Genomic DNA, 16,965 nt, shown 5'->3' with positions numbered 1-16,965 from the left:
TTTCCCCTGGCGGACAGAATCCTCTGTTATTAAAAAGTAAAGCACTTTAATAATGAAAACTTTTTCCTCTTTTTCCTGTGTTTTAACTGTTTAAAATTAATGAGAAGGGCAGAACGGTTGTCAAAGCGATATTGAAAGCCGGGCAGCCAGGACCGAATAAGCACAAAAATCCCTCTAGAGTGTTAAATAAACAGAGCTTCAGCCCTCTCCGAATCCCTCTGTTGGTTATTGTATACATTCTGTAACAGCACTCAGAATAGATCTGAGAGCCAGGGAGGCAGAAAGGTTTCAGAATTCCAATAAAGGCCTCAAATTAAAGACAGCCTGGTGCGAATTCCAGGAGAAAATTAAAGAGACCTCAAGCTTAAGTGACAGGTGACTTGCTTCTGTGTCACAACTGTCAGGGGATTTAGTGATAATATGGCAATATATTACAAAGGGCTTTTCTTATTCCCCCCTTTAGGTTTCAAAATGAGGCATCTTTTCTTCCTAGCCAAAAATTTTATATATATATATATACATATATATATACATATATATATACACACACACACATATATATGTGTGTATATATATATATACATACATATATATGTATATATATATACATACACAAATATGTATACTATATATATGTGTGTGTATGTGTATATATATACACACATACATACAGATAGATGAGTGTGTGTATATGTGAAATATGTAGAAAATAAAAGAGATGAAACTAGGTTTATGGTTTTGAAATGGTAAGGTCAATCTGAGAAAAACAAAAGAAAGATAATGGCAGAAAATAAAATGTGCTTAGGAAAAAGCTTTTCTTTCCTTCTCTCATCCCCACTTACCCCACTTTCAGAAATACTTTATTTTAAAATTGCCCCTCCTGAGAATGAATGAGGCATTTTTGAGTTGTCTTCTGGGGAGGACAGTCTAAATTTAAACTGAAAATGGAGGGGGCCAGAGCTATGCTGCATAATCTCAAACCCCAGACAGGTAAAATGCTCCCTTAATGAGAATGGGTCAAACCCCTGAAGGCATATGAATACCCCATAGGATTGGCTCCCCCACCCTCAAAGGCACAGAGATTCAGTATTGGTTAATGAAGCTAACTTGCAACCAATGGAGTGGAGGACAATGGTTGTTAAGGTGGAAAAATCCCTATCTTCTTTGAGCATGCCATACTCTTTCTGTTTGGAAGGTCCCAGTGATGTTGGGGAGGCTAGACACAGATCAAACAGGAGAGAGTGTGGGGCTAGTGATATGATTTTAATATTTTACAATGCCAAAGGAAAACTCAAGTTAGGCTAAGTTTCAAGACTCATTTCAGAGCAACAAGAAAACTTGCAGCAAAGACAATTTGGGGCTTATTTTTATAAGGATGGAAATTTCACAGCCCATTAGATTGAGAGAAAGATCAAGAAAAGTAGGCCAAACAAAAATTTTTTTGGGGGGGAGGTGGCTAATAAATTTGTGGTGGTGGGTTTTGTTTTGGTTTGTTTTTCAAAAAAGCATGCCCTAATATTTCCAGCTTCCAAGATGATTTTAAACAAAATGGAAGGATTTTGCTTTAATCACCTTATTGCTAGGCTGATTTTTCCCCCCAAGGTCCCTAGAACCTTCTGAGTGTTTCCCAGTAAAGTTGAAAGATCAGATTTATTCTCTTTGTAGGTGGGTGAACATTCACACACCCAGACGCAGCCATATATATTTTATATACCTAAATATGAAATATACATTTTACAGGTGCTGCACCACTTTCTTACTTCTCACAGAAGCCCAAAAAGGTGTGTGCGGAAGGGATACTTATAATGGACTTCAATCGAGCTGGGTGAAGAAGAGCTGCATTATAATGAGGTTTCTGTATGTCTGTGTAAAATATATAGTGATAGCACCCACATACATCTATCTGCATAGTTCATCGTAAGAGAGGAGACCACGGAAATTATGGGAAGCAAGTTAAGTTGCATGCACTAGGTTCTTCACATATACAGGATCAGAAGTTGCATATGGTACCTATTCTATTCTTCTCACCATTCACCAGGGTCAGGATTATTGTCTTGGGTCGAGTCAACATAGATCAGCTTGACTATTTTGACCAGATAGATTAAAATTTCTAAAAATTTATATTTAACAGGGATCTCAAATCAGTTAACTTGTAAGTTTTGCTTACATGACATCTAATACCTTGATGTAATGAATTTTATTTAGAGTTACTTGGGTCCAGTCTACACCCCCCAAAATTTTTTTTTAAACAAGAAACACCAAGAACCTTATTGAGGTCCAATAAATCCTAGGAAGTCTTCTTGATTGTTCCTGAAATCAGGGTGAGAAAAAAATATATCTTGGACACCCCTGGAGGACAGAGGCCAAGAAAGTTACTTTTGCAGGTTCCTCAAACTATAAAGAGAAATGCTGGGGCAGCTAGGTGGCACAGTGGATAAAGCACTGACCCTGGATTCAGGAGGATCTGAGTTCAAATCTGACCTCAGACACTTGATACTAACTGTGTGACCCTGGGCAAGTCACTTAACCCTCAATGCCCCTCAAAAAAAAGAGAGAGAGAGAGAGAGAGAGAGAGAGAGAGAGAGAGAGAGAGAGAGAGAAATGCAGGTGCCATCTTTCAGTTTGGGGAGAAAAGGATAAACCTAACTTTCTTCCTTCTACCTCGCTCAGTTGGAAAAAAGGTACAAAGAATGGTGACATCCTTCCTAGAAAGAACTGTTTGGGGGCCGGTAGCAGAATACAGGCTATCTTCACTAGGAGGCCAGTGCTAGGATTGTGTTCAAATCCCACTTCTTACACTTCCTTCCTGTGTGGCTCTTCCTGGGCCTCAGTTTCCTCTTTTGTAGAAAGAGGGAGTTATACCATATGGCCTTATAGCTCTTGGTCTCCAGACCTATGATCCAAAGGTACTGAGGTGGCTGTACTGATCTGATTTGACCTTCAATGGCCTCTGAAGTTTGGTTCATTTCTTTCTTTTTTTTTTTTTTGGTCAAACTCTTTTCAGTTTGTAGAGAGCTGATGAATGCCTGTATTCCTTTGGGTACAGTCTGGAATAAGCCTTTATACGGCACCTATTATGTGCCAGGATATCTGCAAAGCTCCTTCTACAAATATTATCTCATTGGGTCCTCACAATAATCCTGCAAGGGAGGTGCTATTACTATCCCCATTTTGCAGTTGAGGAAACTGAAGCAGACAGAGGCTGAGTCTGGGGTTGGATTTGAACTCGGGTCTTCCTGACAACAGGCCCAGGGCTCTATCCACTACACCAGATGCCTCCAGGCATTGAGCACAGTTTCTAATTCTATTCCTGATAACTGTGATGTAATCAATGGCAAATGTTGTGCTTTAGTTTCCTCATCTATGAAATGGAAATACTAATTCCTTGGGAAGGAATAAACCCAAGCCAGCTCTGACACTAACTAGCTTGGAAAGGATAAACCTCACAAAGTGTCATAAGGCTAAAATGAGATGTGTATGAAGATCTTCTTAACACATAAAAAACCCCCCAAATGTTGAGGCACCATCACCATCCCTATTCTCATCATTATAAAGACTATATGGTATAGTAGTCAAAGAGCTGCTCTTGGAGTCAAGAGGAAAGAGAGTTAAGTCCTGCATCTGACCATACCCTACTGGCTATGTGATCTTGGGCAAGTCACTACCTCTCCATCCCTCAGGCTACTCTCTCACAGGAGAAGTTACAGATGAGTGGTCCCCCTGCTTTGGGGAGGGAGTTTCCATGTTGAGAGTTACCTCCCACCAATGAACTCACAGGTTGGAACCAAATAAAATGTATCACGATCATCCACTAAAGCCCTCCCTCAATGCTTCTTCATGGTGTCGAGGTGCCCCTGAGTTCTTGGGCAGGTTGGTTTCAAGTCCAGACCTGGTGAAGGACAGCGTGTCCAAAGTGGGAGGACCAGTCCAGCTCTATGTTCAGAGGAACTCGTGAGCAGCTTCACCACAGGGGATGGCTTTTCTGGCCATAGTAACTCTCTGCTGAGTTATGAAGGGAAGGAGGGAGTACCCATACTGCTGAAATTGATCCTCACATTGCTAAAGTCCTATTAAACACAGGTCCAGTGTAGGTAGTGCAGTGGAATAAACACCAGGATGGGCTCAGAAGGCTTCCCAGCTCTGACACTAAATAGCTTTGTTTCTTTTTTTGTTTTTTTGTAGGCAATGGGGGTTAAGTGACTTGCCCAGGGTCACACAGCTTGTAAGTGTCAAGTGTCTGAGGCCGGATTTGAACTCAGGTACTCCTGAATCCAGGGCCGGTGCTTTACCACTGCGCCATCTAGCTGCCCCCCCAGCTTTGTTTCTTTGAGAGTTACTGCACCTCTGAGCCTCAGTTTTCAAATATGAAAAATGGGCGTAATAATCCTTGCTGTGCCTACATCCCATTGATAGAGATTATGTATATAAAAGTACTTTTTTAAATTTTAAGGTGTTTTATACACACACACACACACACACACACACAATTATTACTATCATTAAAACTATTTTAGATCATGAGTGTGACCTTTCCTGAGGGAAAGATCTGAGAGTATCACACAGATGATCTCTCTTGCTGGATGGAAAAGAATGTATGTGTGCTTTCTAGGGCTTCTAGGTTCCTGTGGTTACTGTGTGACCACTGACCCAGCTTCCTCATCTGTAAAATGGGGATTAAGAACCAAACAAACCAAAACACACACACCCAAACAAACCAAAAAACCCCATATACTAACCTAACTCAAAAGACTGTTGTAAGGAAAGTACTTTGCACACATCTTCTAGCACTTCTGAGAACTACTAGTACTAGGATTTAGACTGAAAAGTTCAGAGGAAACATGACACATGGATAGAAATCTAGGAAGAACCAGGCTAAAGTCTAGCCACCATCACATTCTGGGTGTGTGACCCTGGGCAAGTCACTTAATCTTCAAGGTCCTAGGCAATTCTTTAAGACAAAAGATTGCAGATCTCCACATGGATGAAATCACAGGTTTAGACCAACTCCCCTCCCCTACTGCCCACTATCTTCTGCCTGCCAACTTAAAAGAGGCTCAGTTTTCAAAGCTAGGAGTTGTAAAAAAGACATATGTCTGTATACAGGTCAAATGCAATAGCGTGTGTGTGTGTGTGTGTGTGTGTGTGAGAGAGAGAGAGAGAGAGAGAGAGAGAGAGATCATCAACTATGTGGCATTATCCCAGTTTCTTTATTGTGCTGGAATTAAAAAAAAAAGAATAATTGTTTGAAATAAGGAACTTGTGCAGGAAATAAGGGCTTATACAAGACAGTTTTAGGGCTGCTGCAGGCATGTGATCAGCAGCAAGTTACCTGACCTTGTAAAGCCTTAGTTTCTTCATCTGTTAACTAGGGCCAATAACCCTTGTGCTACACCTGCTTCATAGGGCTGTGAGAAAGTGCCTTACAAGCAAATCTCAAAGCGCTAGATAAGCATGAGTTATTTCCATAGAGACTTTTGGTGGAATATTATTTGTTTTGAGAGGTTTTAGCCCCATAGAATTAACTGCCTTTTCTTTTTTTAAATCTAAAACGAAGTTAATTCTGTGTTAATGTTTAGAGAGCTCCATTGTAGTTAGGAACAAACAGGGAAGGTTGATGTGGTTGGTAGTTGGTTTTTAATTCTTCATATACTGGAGACAATTTCTCAACTGCCCTTTTTAACAAGAGAACTTACAACGGGATCAGTCAACCTCCCAGTACCTTAGACAGATCCAAATAAAGATACACAGAAGAATAAAAGGATTTTTAAGCTTGATCTACTTGGCTCTGATTTTCCAGTCTATCCCCAGGCATAAGGAAACAAACGTAAAATATTTAAACCCGTGTACTAAAATTCAAATAATTAATATTTCATGGACAAAACTACAGATAGCATCTCAATATGCTTATGCATAGGTACGTACATACCATATTGAAGAGTATGGGGGTTTGGGGTGGAAATTATTGCCCAGCAGGGTGAAAAGTCTGATAGAAAGAGGAGACAAGGATGCTCAGAGCTGTCTACAACTGCTCAGTACTTCCATATGGAGCTGCACGGATAATAAAGATTTTTCTTCTTAATGAATGCAACTTTACTCTTCCTCTGTGTATAGTACACACACATTAAAAAATGGATGAAATGAGTGGGTCTGAAAGGAGACATGGAGATAGAGTTTTTTTTTTTTTCCCCTGCTGTCTTGGATGAAGGACTGGAGTCAGTTGTCCTTGCTGATAATCTGGAGAGGGACCACCAGGGTTGAGCATATACTTCTGCCTCCAAATTCATTCTGGCCTGGACCTCCTTTCTGGTAACTCTGCCTGCTGTTGTATGGCATGCTTCCAGTATGGACTGTAGCCCATTAACTGGATGAGACCAGCAAACATGTCCAGAACCAAAGAGGGGGTGGCGGGGAGGGGAGAGAATCAATGTTCCACCTAATCTGGTCCCATCTAATTTGCATGTCTCTCAGAATACAGGTTTAACTTAATAAAGGCAACTGCTAACCTTTAACATCAATAGCATTATCCCAAATCAAGAAATCGGTCAAAGTCACTAGCAATAAATATACTGACAAATCTCAACAAGAAAACTCACCTTGTTCTCCCATCGTCTTGCTTTAAAACGATCATCCATTGCCAAAACAGATAAAATATCCTCCATCTTTATCTCGCATACACTGAAACAAGAAGGATATCTCAGACTGAATTTCCTTTCTTTCCAAAAGACAGCTGATGGCATAAAAATGGGCTATTTCAAGGTAATCAAACTCAAGAAAAACAAAAAGTGGATATTTTGCTAAACCTTTATGAATTCCAAAGGGAGAAGGACCACTGTATTGATATGTGGCTTGTTATCCAAGGCAGAATTACTGGAAAATACCATGTCTCCTTAGCTAATCTAAAACCTAAAACAGTTAGCATTTAGGGATTATTTCATTATTTCCAAACAATTCTTTGACATGAAATAAATATTTACTGGTCCCATGTTGGCTTGGGTGGAAAGTAATGGGACCATAGAGATACTTCAGAGAGTTTTCAAGTTTCCCTGTTCTCCAGAAGTGGTTGCATTTCACTGGGAACACAGGAATGAAGCGTTTTTTGTGTTTGTTTTTTTTTTTGCAGGGCAATGGGGGTTAAGTGACTTGCCCAGGGTCACACAGCTATCTGAGGCCGGATTTGAACTCAGGTACTCCTGAATCCAGGGCCTGTGCTTTATCCATTGCACCACCTAGCCGCCCCAGGAATGAAGTATTTTAATACAGCTTGTCTATTACCATGTTGATAGTCTGGAACAGAGAATTACTGAGGAAAGCACCGAACCTGAGGCTGCAAGACTGCCAAAACTTCTACCTATAGAAAACTAGAAAACACCCTTATTCTGCCATGTAATGCATTCACTGTCCCCGTCCTTTCCATTATTAGGCAGACCAAATGTCAAACTATCTCATCAGTCCTTGGGAGGAACTGAAAAGATGGCAGGAGTTGTGGGCAAACAGCTAAAACGAGAGAAAAAAAGATGTTTTGCTGGGCTCTACGTCAGAAACAAGGGTAGCACAGTTAGACTTGCCAACCAATGCAAAGTCTGGTCCAGAAAGTTGAGATTTCATCCAACTCTTCAGGTTGGTCACAGCCTCAGAATGCACAAGACAGGAACAGAACACAGTGTTGCTGCTAATTACCTGTGCCGGTCCCCTCACCTCTCTGGACCTCAGTTTCTTCCTCTTTATAATGATGTTGGCTCAAATGATCTCCCAAGTCCCTGCCAGCTCTAAATCTTTTGAACCTATCTTTCTCCATGCTTATACCAAGCAGGAAATCAAGAGTTGGAGGAAAAACTCCTTTCCCAGCAAGAAAGAGATAAGAAGAGAAGGGAGGGAAATGAATCACTAAAAGAAGAAAAAAAAAAGACTGATTTTTTGTGTTGTTTTTTTTTTGAAAAATATAACAGCAAATTAAAACATGAATGGCAACCTCTTATGGGAAAGAAGACAAGTCTCCCCCTTCCCCCCAAAGGTTACTCTGACACAGCTATGAATGAAAATGTCAAGTTTTTGACAGTGATTTGCCTGAAATGTGTCATCTCTTTTCTTCAACAACCTCCACCCCTTCCTATACACACTCCTCTGTCTCCTCTGCATACTGGCAGCTCACAACTCAACAGAGTTTACAGCAGGAAGAGTCAGAGAGGGTAGAGAGAACAGGCAAAGGCATCCGGGGCACAGAGGGGTGATGTTGATAACTTCATGGAGAAGTCATTCTTTAAAAATAAGTTACTAAGGACACCCTCACATGACAAAGAAACGATGCAAAGTCTGTCGAGGCTGCCTCCACATTACCCTTGGAATGCTGAGGAAATAAAAAAGCAGAAGCCAAGTTCTCTCTCTGACACATGCTTCCATTCTTGGCTTTTTCCCCTTCAGAAGAATGAGGAAAGATACAAATGTAATAGAAACAGAAAGAACAGTCACATTCTGAAGAGAGGCAGGGTGTAGGGGATGTGAGGGGAGGGGATGGGGAGTGGAGGGATAGTTAGGCAATCAAAACCCTCCAAACTGTGACTAAATGGCAGACAGGGTGATGTGTACAGTTTTCTTATATGTGATGGGCCACTGATTTTTCTAGGCAGGAAATGACTTCTGGACCACTGACTTGAATCTGGCAAATTTTAGGAGTCCAAATGCCTTCAGATGAGTGGAAGCTGAAAATGAACCTGAGTGATTTACAGTTTAAAGGGCCCTCCTTCCTATTTCTAAGAAATCTTTTCTTCTGAGGAACAAAGAGAATATGCTCTGATTATTTATGGTTCTAGCCACAGATCTGGATCACCCCCACCTTCCCATGAAAAGAGATAAATAAATAAATTCAGGGAACTGTCTGGTGCCTGATCTAAGAAATACACGTTTTGATGAAGCATTTACATTTTAATAAATCAGTGATGACTTTCATTAGAAACACATTTAAAGGGGAGGAGGAAAAAAAGTTAAGAAGTTGGCAAATACAAGGAAGTCGAAAGGATGCAGGAGCAAAGTTATCAGCATTTAGACAGAAGAGGCAGAAGCCCAGTGCACCTGTCTTTTGCCCTGTATGCTAAATTAAATTGTCAGGATTAGCTCCACAATGCTCTGTTTATGAAGGCAGGCGGCAATTTGTTGTGATGGCCCTTGCTGCTGGGAGCCTCAGCCTGCCTTTCTGAATCTTCTCCATGATTCATCAGCCATCCCAGCATCCTGCTGCCTGGCTCTCCCATGTGTGCACACAAACATAAGCACACTTATTCTATGGACTTGGGAGTGTGAAGGATTTCTGAAAGCAAGAGTTCCCTTTTGCCATCATCTACCATGCAACTAGTTCTCATTAGGTTGAACTTTCTCATGTTGATTATCAAAGGGATCCATGTGTAAAGGTGGGGGTGTAAGGCAAAGGACACTGGACAAGCGGTAGAAAACCTGGCTTCAAATATTAGCTTAAACAAGGCTGGGTGACTGTAAGATACCAGTCTTTTCTAAGCCTCAGTTTACTCATCAGTGAAATGGTGATATTTGCACTTACACTACCTATCTCATAGTGTTGTTGTGACAAAAACACTGTAAACCTTAAGGTACTACAGAAATGCAAGCTACAATCATTTTTATAATATAGAGGTATATTATCTCACTCCCTAAAAAGGAGGCAAATTTAATAAATTAGTTATTTTGATGTGCTAGGTTTTGCACATAAATAATATTTCCTCAGTACTGGGACTTTCTGGTCAGGTCAATAACATCTAGAACAGGAATAGTCTCCTTGTTAAATGTCTTAAGTTTATCCATATTCCCTTTAGACACCAAATGCTAAATTTATCTATTATCCCTCGTAATATTTCATATACATTCTTATGTAAAAATATTTATAACAGCTTTTTGTGGTGGCAAAGAATTGGAAACTGAGGGGATGCCTATCAATTAGGGAATGGCTGACCAAGTTATGGTACAGGATTATGATGGAATACTATGTTGTACTGTAAGAAATGATGAAGGGGAAGATTTAAGAAAAACCTAGGAAGACTTATATGAGATGATGCAAAATGAAGCAAGCAGAACTAGGAGAACAACATACCCAGGAAAAGCAATATTGCAATGATAATCAGCTGTAAAAGACTTAGAAGTTCTGATCAATACAATGATCCATGACAATTCCAAAGAAGTCATAATGAAAAACACTATCCAATCTGAGTGCAGATTCAAGCATAGTTTTGTTTGCCTCTTGTTTTTCTTGCTTTTTTCCCCTCACGACATGGCTAATGTGGAAATATATTTTGCATGACTTCACATGTATAATGGGTATGATGTTTCTTGCCTTCTCAATGGGTAGAGGATGGAGTGGAAGGAAAGAATTTGGAATGGAAAATAAAATTTTTTAAAAAAATTAAAATAAACTGTAATGAGAAAAAAATTTCCTATGTTCATCTTCTTCAACAAACCAAACTTAACCAACCATAGAATGTAGAGTTTTTCTGTTTTAAAAATTCCATAAAGTAAAGAGGATTTCACCAAGAATGACTGTGTTGGTTTTTTGAGGTTTTTTTGAAAGAAATCTGTTATCAGGGATGATAGAGTTACTCTCCTTGATTCTACACTGGACACAGCTCAAGAACAGATTACTCTTTGCTACCAATTTTTTTCCCTTCTTACTTTGTATTTACACTGTCTTCCCCAACCCATATCAAATGGGATAAATATAGGAACGTGGAAAATGTAGATGGCCCCAATACTGGCATCAGACAATTACAATTTGACTCTGAAATGACATGCAAAGGAAGATGATGACAGAGAGGCAGGAGAAAGAGAGACAGAGATGGAGAGACAGACTGGGAAAGACACACAGAATGACAGAGTCACACGAAGAGATACAGAGAGGAAGAAGTGGGGACATGAATGTGCAGGTCTGCATCAGAGTCAGGATGGAACTGTGGATCAAGGTGTCTCTTCTTATATCATAATTGCTAATGAGTGAGAACTAAAATTTTGCTTATGGGTAAGAAAAGAAAAGTCTATGCAAATACAAAACCTCTCTACAAATAAGAAGCAGTAGTGTGATGGTAGCAATGCCACTAGATTTGGAGTTAGAGAACCTGAGTTCAAAACCTGACTCTGCTATTTACTACCTGTATGACTGTGGGCAAATCACTTAGCCTACTTGCACCTCAGTTTCATTATCTGTAAAATTAGGAATTTAGACTAGATGGTCTCTTAAATCTGTGGCAGAGAAGAAACCCCAAGGTTTCTATCAAAGTCTGTGACAACAGAAGATAAGAACAGAAAAAGAAACAGAATTGATAGTAACTTCAACATTTTAGGTACACAATCACTATTTCCATTCCAAATTCATTGGTTTGGACTTTCTATCATAATGTTCTAAAATTAGTGAGTCTGAAGGACATATTCTCTCATGCTACATTTATGGAAAAGATAAAGTGATGCTGGCTAGATGACGACACAATTAGGTTGCTTCAGCATTAGTTGAATGACTGGACTCAAAGTATAGTTCTGAATGGTTTGAATCCTTTGAAGGATGTCTCCAATAAAGAAGCAGACAGATGTGTGCTTGGCCCTGTGCTTTTTACATTTTTAACAATGACTTGAACAAAGGCACAATTAGCATTCTTATCAAATCTAGGGGTAACACAAAATCAGGAGAGATAGCCAACACATTTGACATCAGAGTCAGGATTCAAAAAGATCTTGACAGTCTAGAACGTTGAACCAAATCTAATTTTAAAATCTCTTGATTATATAATCCAATGGCCTTTTCTTAGTTCTTGTTCTTCTTGACTGCTATGCAACATGTGACACAGTTGACTATCCCCCACACCCATCCTATAGATAGTCTTTCTCCCCCTGGTTTTGACAACACCGCTTTATCATTGTTCTCCTGCTACCTGTCTGGCCAATTATTCTTGCTCTCATTTGCAGGACTAGCATCCATAACTTGCTTCTTATGTTTGGTTGTACCCCAAGGCTTTGTCTATGGTAAAATCTTGTCATTTCTACCTCCACAACATCTCCTGGATCCATCCTTGTAGCTCTTTACCCATAGCCACCATACTTATTCAAACTTTCATCATCACTTGCATGGATTATTGCAATAGGCACCTAAGTGGTTTCTCTGCCTCAAGTCTCCTCCAACTCCAATTAGTTATCCACAGAGCTAGCAAAAAGATTTTCCTAAAGCATAGGTTTAACCATGCCACTCCCCTATTCAATAAACTCCAGTAGCTTCCTCTCTCTGACAGGATCAAATGAACTTCTATCATTTAAAGCAGAGCTTCTTAAGCTTTTTCCACTCATGACCCCTTTTTGCCCAAGAAATTTTTAGGTGGCCCCAGGTATACTGGTATATAAAATAGGCATACGTAACCTTTTATTGTTGCCAAATTTTCTGCGACCCCTTACATTCTGTTATGAGACTCCATATGGGGTCATCACCCACAGTTTAAGAAGCTCTCATTTAAAGCTCTTCACGACCTGCCCCAAACTACCTTTCCAACCCTGTTCAATTGTTTTCCTCATCCCAGGCCAAGCACTCTATCCACTATGCCACCTGGCTGCCCCAAATTACCTTTCCAACCTTATTATAGGGCAGCTAGGTGGCACAGTGGATAAAGCACTGGCCCTGGATTCAGGAGGACCTAAGTTCAAATCTGGCCTCACACTTACTAGCTTACTAGCTGTGTGACCCTGGGAAAGTCACTTAACCCTCATTACCCTGCTCAAAAAAAAAAAAATCTCCAACCTTATTACACATTAATCTTCTTCTACTCTATGGTCCATTCAAACTAGCCTTCCTTGTTGAAAACTATCTTTACTTGTGGTTTTTTTTTTTTTTTTTTAGTGAAGCAATTGGGGTTAAGTGACTTGCCCAGGGTCACACAGCTAGTAAGTGTTAAGTGTCTGAGGCCGGATTTGAACTCAGGTCCTCCTGACTCCAGGGCCGGTGCTCTATCCACTGTGCCACCTAGCTGCCCCTTTACTTGTAATTGGAAAAAAAAATACTACTAGAAAGAAAAAACAACCCAGCCTTCTTACTCTTCCTTATACATGACACTCTATTCACCATCTCTATACCTCTGCACTGCCTGTCCCCCTATGCTTGTAATTTTACCTCTTGGAATCCCTAGTTTCCTTTATGACTCAACTTAAGTGCCTCCTTCTATCTATTTTCTCATCCCCCAGTTGCTAATGCCCTTTCCCCTACCAAAATCACCTTCTATCTCCCTTGTAGATATCTATGTACATTAATGTTATCTCCCCCAAAAGGTTGCATGTACACTGAGGGAAGGGGTCATTCTACTTTTGTTTTTGTATCCCCAAAGATTAGCACAGGACTTGGTACAAAGCAATATGTCCTTAATAGTATGTTTGTTGATTGATTATTGATTAATTAAGAAAATTTAGTAGGGATAAATATAATTACTGGTGGTAAACATCTGTACTAAAAAATTACTTCTCAGGTATGAGATTGGGGCAGCATGGCTAGACAGACAATCATCTGAAAGCAATGTTTTAGTAGGCTGCAAACCCAACATGAGTCAATGGTGTAATTAATGTGTGACTGCCAGGAAAGCTAATGTTATTTTAGCTTATATTAAGACGGACACAGCTTTTGGGACTAGGAGGTAATAGTTTCCCTGCCCCCTGCCCCTAGTCAGCCTGCAAAAGTAGAGTTCTGTGGACCTCTGGGAGCTTTATCTTAGGAAGGACACTGTGAAGCCAGACGGTATGCACAGGAAAGCCGCAGCACGGTAAAGGCCTTTGAGTCCATGACATATGAGGATCAGCTGAAGGGACTGGGGGCGCTTAGCCTCGCAAAGATGGGGGGAATGGGATGTGATGGTTCTTTGAAGTATTTGAAGGGTTAGCTCCTGGAAGAAGGATGAGACTTTTTCAACTTGGCCCCAGAGGATAGAATGAGCAGTACTATGGGCAACAGTTGTGAGGAGGCAAAGGAAAGACTTCCTAACAGTGCACAGTATCCCAAAGTGGCACAGGCTGCCTGGGGAGGCGGTGGTTTCTCTCTCACTGGCAATCTTCTTGCCAAAGACAGATGACCATTTACTGGCTGTGTCATGGAAAGGGTTCTTCTTCAGGTGTGGATGGTCTCTGAGAACGTTCTTTCCCACTCTGACATTCTATAATTTGATCTTATTTTTCAAATGAGTGAAATGGAAGCAAAATAAAATACCATAAAGAAAGCATTGCTCCACAAACTATGTTTGCCACAAATGAGTACTGGCTATAAGAGTCACCTCTCCACTCCTTGAGGAAAGCGTGGCTCACAGAAACTGTATTTCTTCCCCAGGTTCTAGCACGGTGCTCTGTACACAGCTGCCACTTAATAAGTATTCAATGTTCAATATAAATTTGTCTTGAAAAGGTTGGTTTCTGGCTCTAGTATACAGGAAGGCTCTAGGAGGGCAGGACAAAGGGCAAGTAAAGAAGTCCCCATCAGTCCTCCTGTAGCATTTTCCTGTGTGCCTCTCTAAAGCCTCTAATTATTATATAATATCAGGTATTATAGTTTTCTGTGCACGGGTCACACTCCCCTATTGGATGCTAAGCTCCATGAAGATAGGCATTGTGTCTATCTAAAGTATGTCTCTCCAAAAAATAAAAAAATTAAGTATGTATCTCCAGGGCCTGGCACAAAACTGCACACAACAGCAGGCTTGCTGAATGAATAGGTACAAGGTAAAACTTCCACAATGTGGGTGGTCATTGCTTATTCCCTATGGATCACCCTAGATCAGCTCCCTAATACTATTCTGTTTGGACACTGCTATTCAAATTTATAACATCATTGGTTCTTCTGTGGACCTTTTAGAAGAAAGAAATATGAAGTAGGTGATGGGGCAAGCTGTAATAGGGACATTCATCTGATAGTGTTAACAGAGACTTGTTTTACTAGTAAAAGAAACGAAATGCAGACCTCTGTCTCTTGAGGAAAACCAAGCACAAGAGATCATTCCATCACCTAGCCTTGCATTCAATAAAAACTGTCGTATACTGAAGATATTACAGGTTTTAGTTTTTGCCACTGGCTATTCTGGGACTCATTTAGGGATCACAAGGGTTAATGGTTCATCGTCAGCCTTACAAGGCCCATCCACTGGAAAATGCGACAGAAAGTTAATTAGCTGAGATCAGCCGAAACCTCATTCAGGTTTCTGACTCACTTGATTTTGTGAGAAGCCAACGAGTTGACATATTCTGCCTCCGAAGGAGCCAAAATGAGCAGGCTGCTCCCATGGCAGCCAATCCGGGCGGTTCTCCCAATCCGGTGGATGTATTCTGCAGGTGAAGATGGAGCATTGTACTAAAAAGGGAAACAAAAATGAGGGAATTCACAGATCAAGGGATTGCCATTAATTGGAAGTGCAATACCCCTTACCTGCCTCCAGGTATCCCAAGAATTAAATCCTGGGGCTGCGGTTACTCTAAGACAATCACAAGAAGAAATCACTCAACCCTGAAACTTCTGGCCTCATTGGAAATAACAGGGCTCTGACATGAAAACACAGACACTGGCCAAGTTTCAGATAAACGAGACATCTTCTTGTCCCAATATCTTCCTTTTAATTTTATTTCTCCACAGGCCTCCCTCATCATTTTCACATTCACATCTTTTCACAGAGATAGTCAACCAGGATGAAAATATAAGCACAAGGGTACATTTCTCCAGTCAAGTCACATGACCTTGGCCCATTTCCTTGGCAAAGAGGCAGAAAAGGGTATTGGGCAGTCCAGAGGAAGAAAAAGACCAATAACAGCAAGCTCCAAAAGTACACCAATCCTATAGAGTGGATTAGAGTACAATGCCCCATGATGGATAGGCGGATTATGTGTATTCTTCTGGAGGTATTCTCAGTGCCCAGTTGCCATTTTCCCAAGGTAGATCAGAATTGTGGCTGTATCCTTTCTAGGTAGGTCAAAAAACTGATGAGAAGCAGCTCTGGATATGGAGAAAGAAAACCTAAATTTGAATAATGGGGCCACTACTCACTGGCTACAGAACCTTAGGCAAGTTATCTAACCTCTCTTTGCCTGTTTCCTCAGCTATAAAATGGGAATCATACTTATTTTACAAACAAACATCACAAGGATGTTTATTGGAAAGGTGCCTGGTAAAGCTTAAAGTGATTTATTTTGCTCCAGACCAATGATTTCACAGTTCTAGGGAACTCCCAGTGTTAGGATTCTCTTGGCCAATACAGAGAACCAACTCATGTGCAACTTAAAGTCTTCCATAGTTGCCCACAGTCACACAGTATGTGTCAGAGGCAGGCCTTGAGCATTGTTTTTTCTGACTCTAAAGCCAGTCTCGCCCAATTGTCTATCTACTACGCCATGCTGTTCCTCATAAAGCACTATATATGTAAGTTATTCTAATTATTTGAGTATTTGGATTAGTATCAGACCCCCACTTCTTGGGCAAGAACAGGACACTTATATGCAAAGACTTTAATCAGGAGTAAGAACAGAACCTCTGATTTGATTTCAAAAACACAGAAACTCCCTGGAGCAACAAGAGTTTCCATGGCTTGCCCAGGGTCACATGAGCCAGTGGGTTCGGGGGTTGGTGAAGTACCTGGAGCTGAGGCCTTTCTGACTCTAAAACCAGCTGTCTCTCGGCTACAGTGTGCTGCATCATCTCTGACAATGAGTCTTTTCTCCTCTAAAATGATCAAGAGTTAACCATATGTTATTTCTACCTTTTTATTCCTTGAGTGAACCTTTCTTGACAAGAAACCAAATAGAAGAATATCAAGTTGACTCTAATACATGGAAGGCCAGGCATCTCAAACTAATCAATTGTCACAGTGTAAGAAGCCTTGAATTGATCGATTTGTTGCATGTGTTTGGCCTCCTGTACATTAAAATTAGCTCTGCTTCTGTACATTCTATACCCACCAGGACAAAAGAAACAATCAA

The 16,965-nt window shown here is 40.5% G+C and overlaps 1 protein-coding gene across 3 annotated transcripts in view; it reads right to left on the bottom strand.

Moving 5' to 3' along the window:
* Positions 1–16,965, bottom strand: part of DDX31 (DEAD-box helicase 31) — a 91,385-nt gene that overhangs the window by 31,773 nt on the left and 42,647 nt on the right. For all 3 annotated transcript variants that reach the window (XM_043988819.1, XM_043988817.1, XM_043988816.1), the window contains 2 exons: positions 15,210–15,349; positions 6,594–6,675 (listed from right to left, as the gene is read on the bottom strand). In XM_043988819.1, the coding sequence (XP_043844754.1) occupies positions 6,594–6,675; positions 15,210–15,349 (222 nt within the window). The remainder of the gene's footprint in view (positions 1–6,593; positions 6,676–15,209; positions 15,350–16,965) is intronic.

The sequence above is a fragment of the Dromiciops gliroides genome, chromosome 2 (genome assembly GCF_019393635.1).
Source record: "Dromiciops gliroides isolate mDroGli1 chromosome 2, mDroGli1.pri, whole genome shotgun sequence".
In the NCBI taxonomy this organism is placed as follows: Eukaryota; Metazoa; Chordata; class Mammalia; order Microbiotheria; family Microbiotheriidae; genus Dromiciops; species Dromiciops gliroides.
Note: the sequence above shows the minus strand (reverse complement) of the source record. Positions and strands in the feature narration are given on the sequence as shown.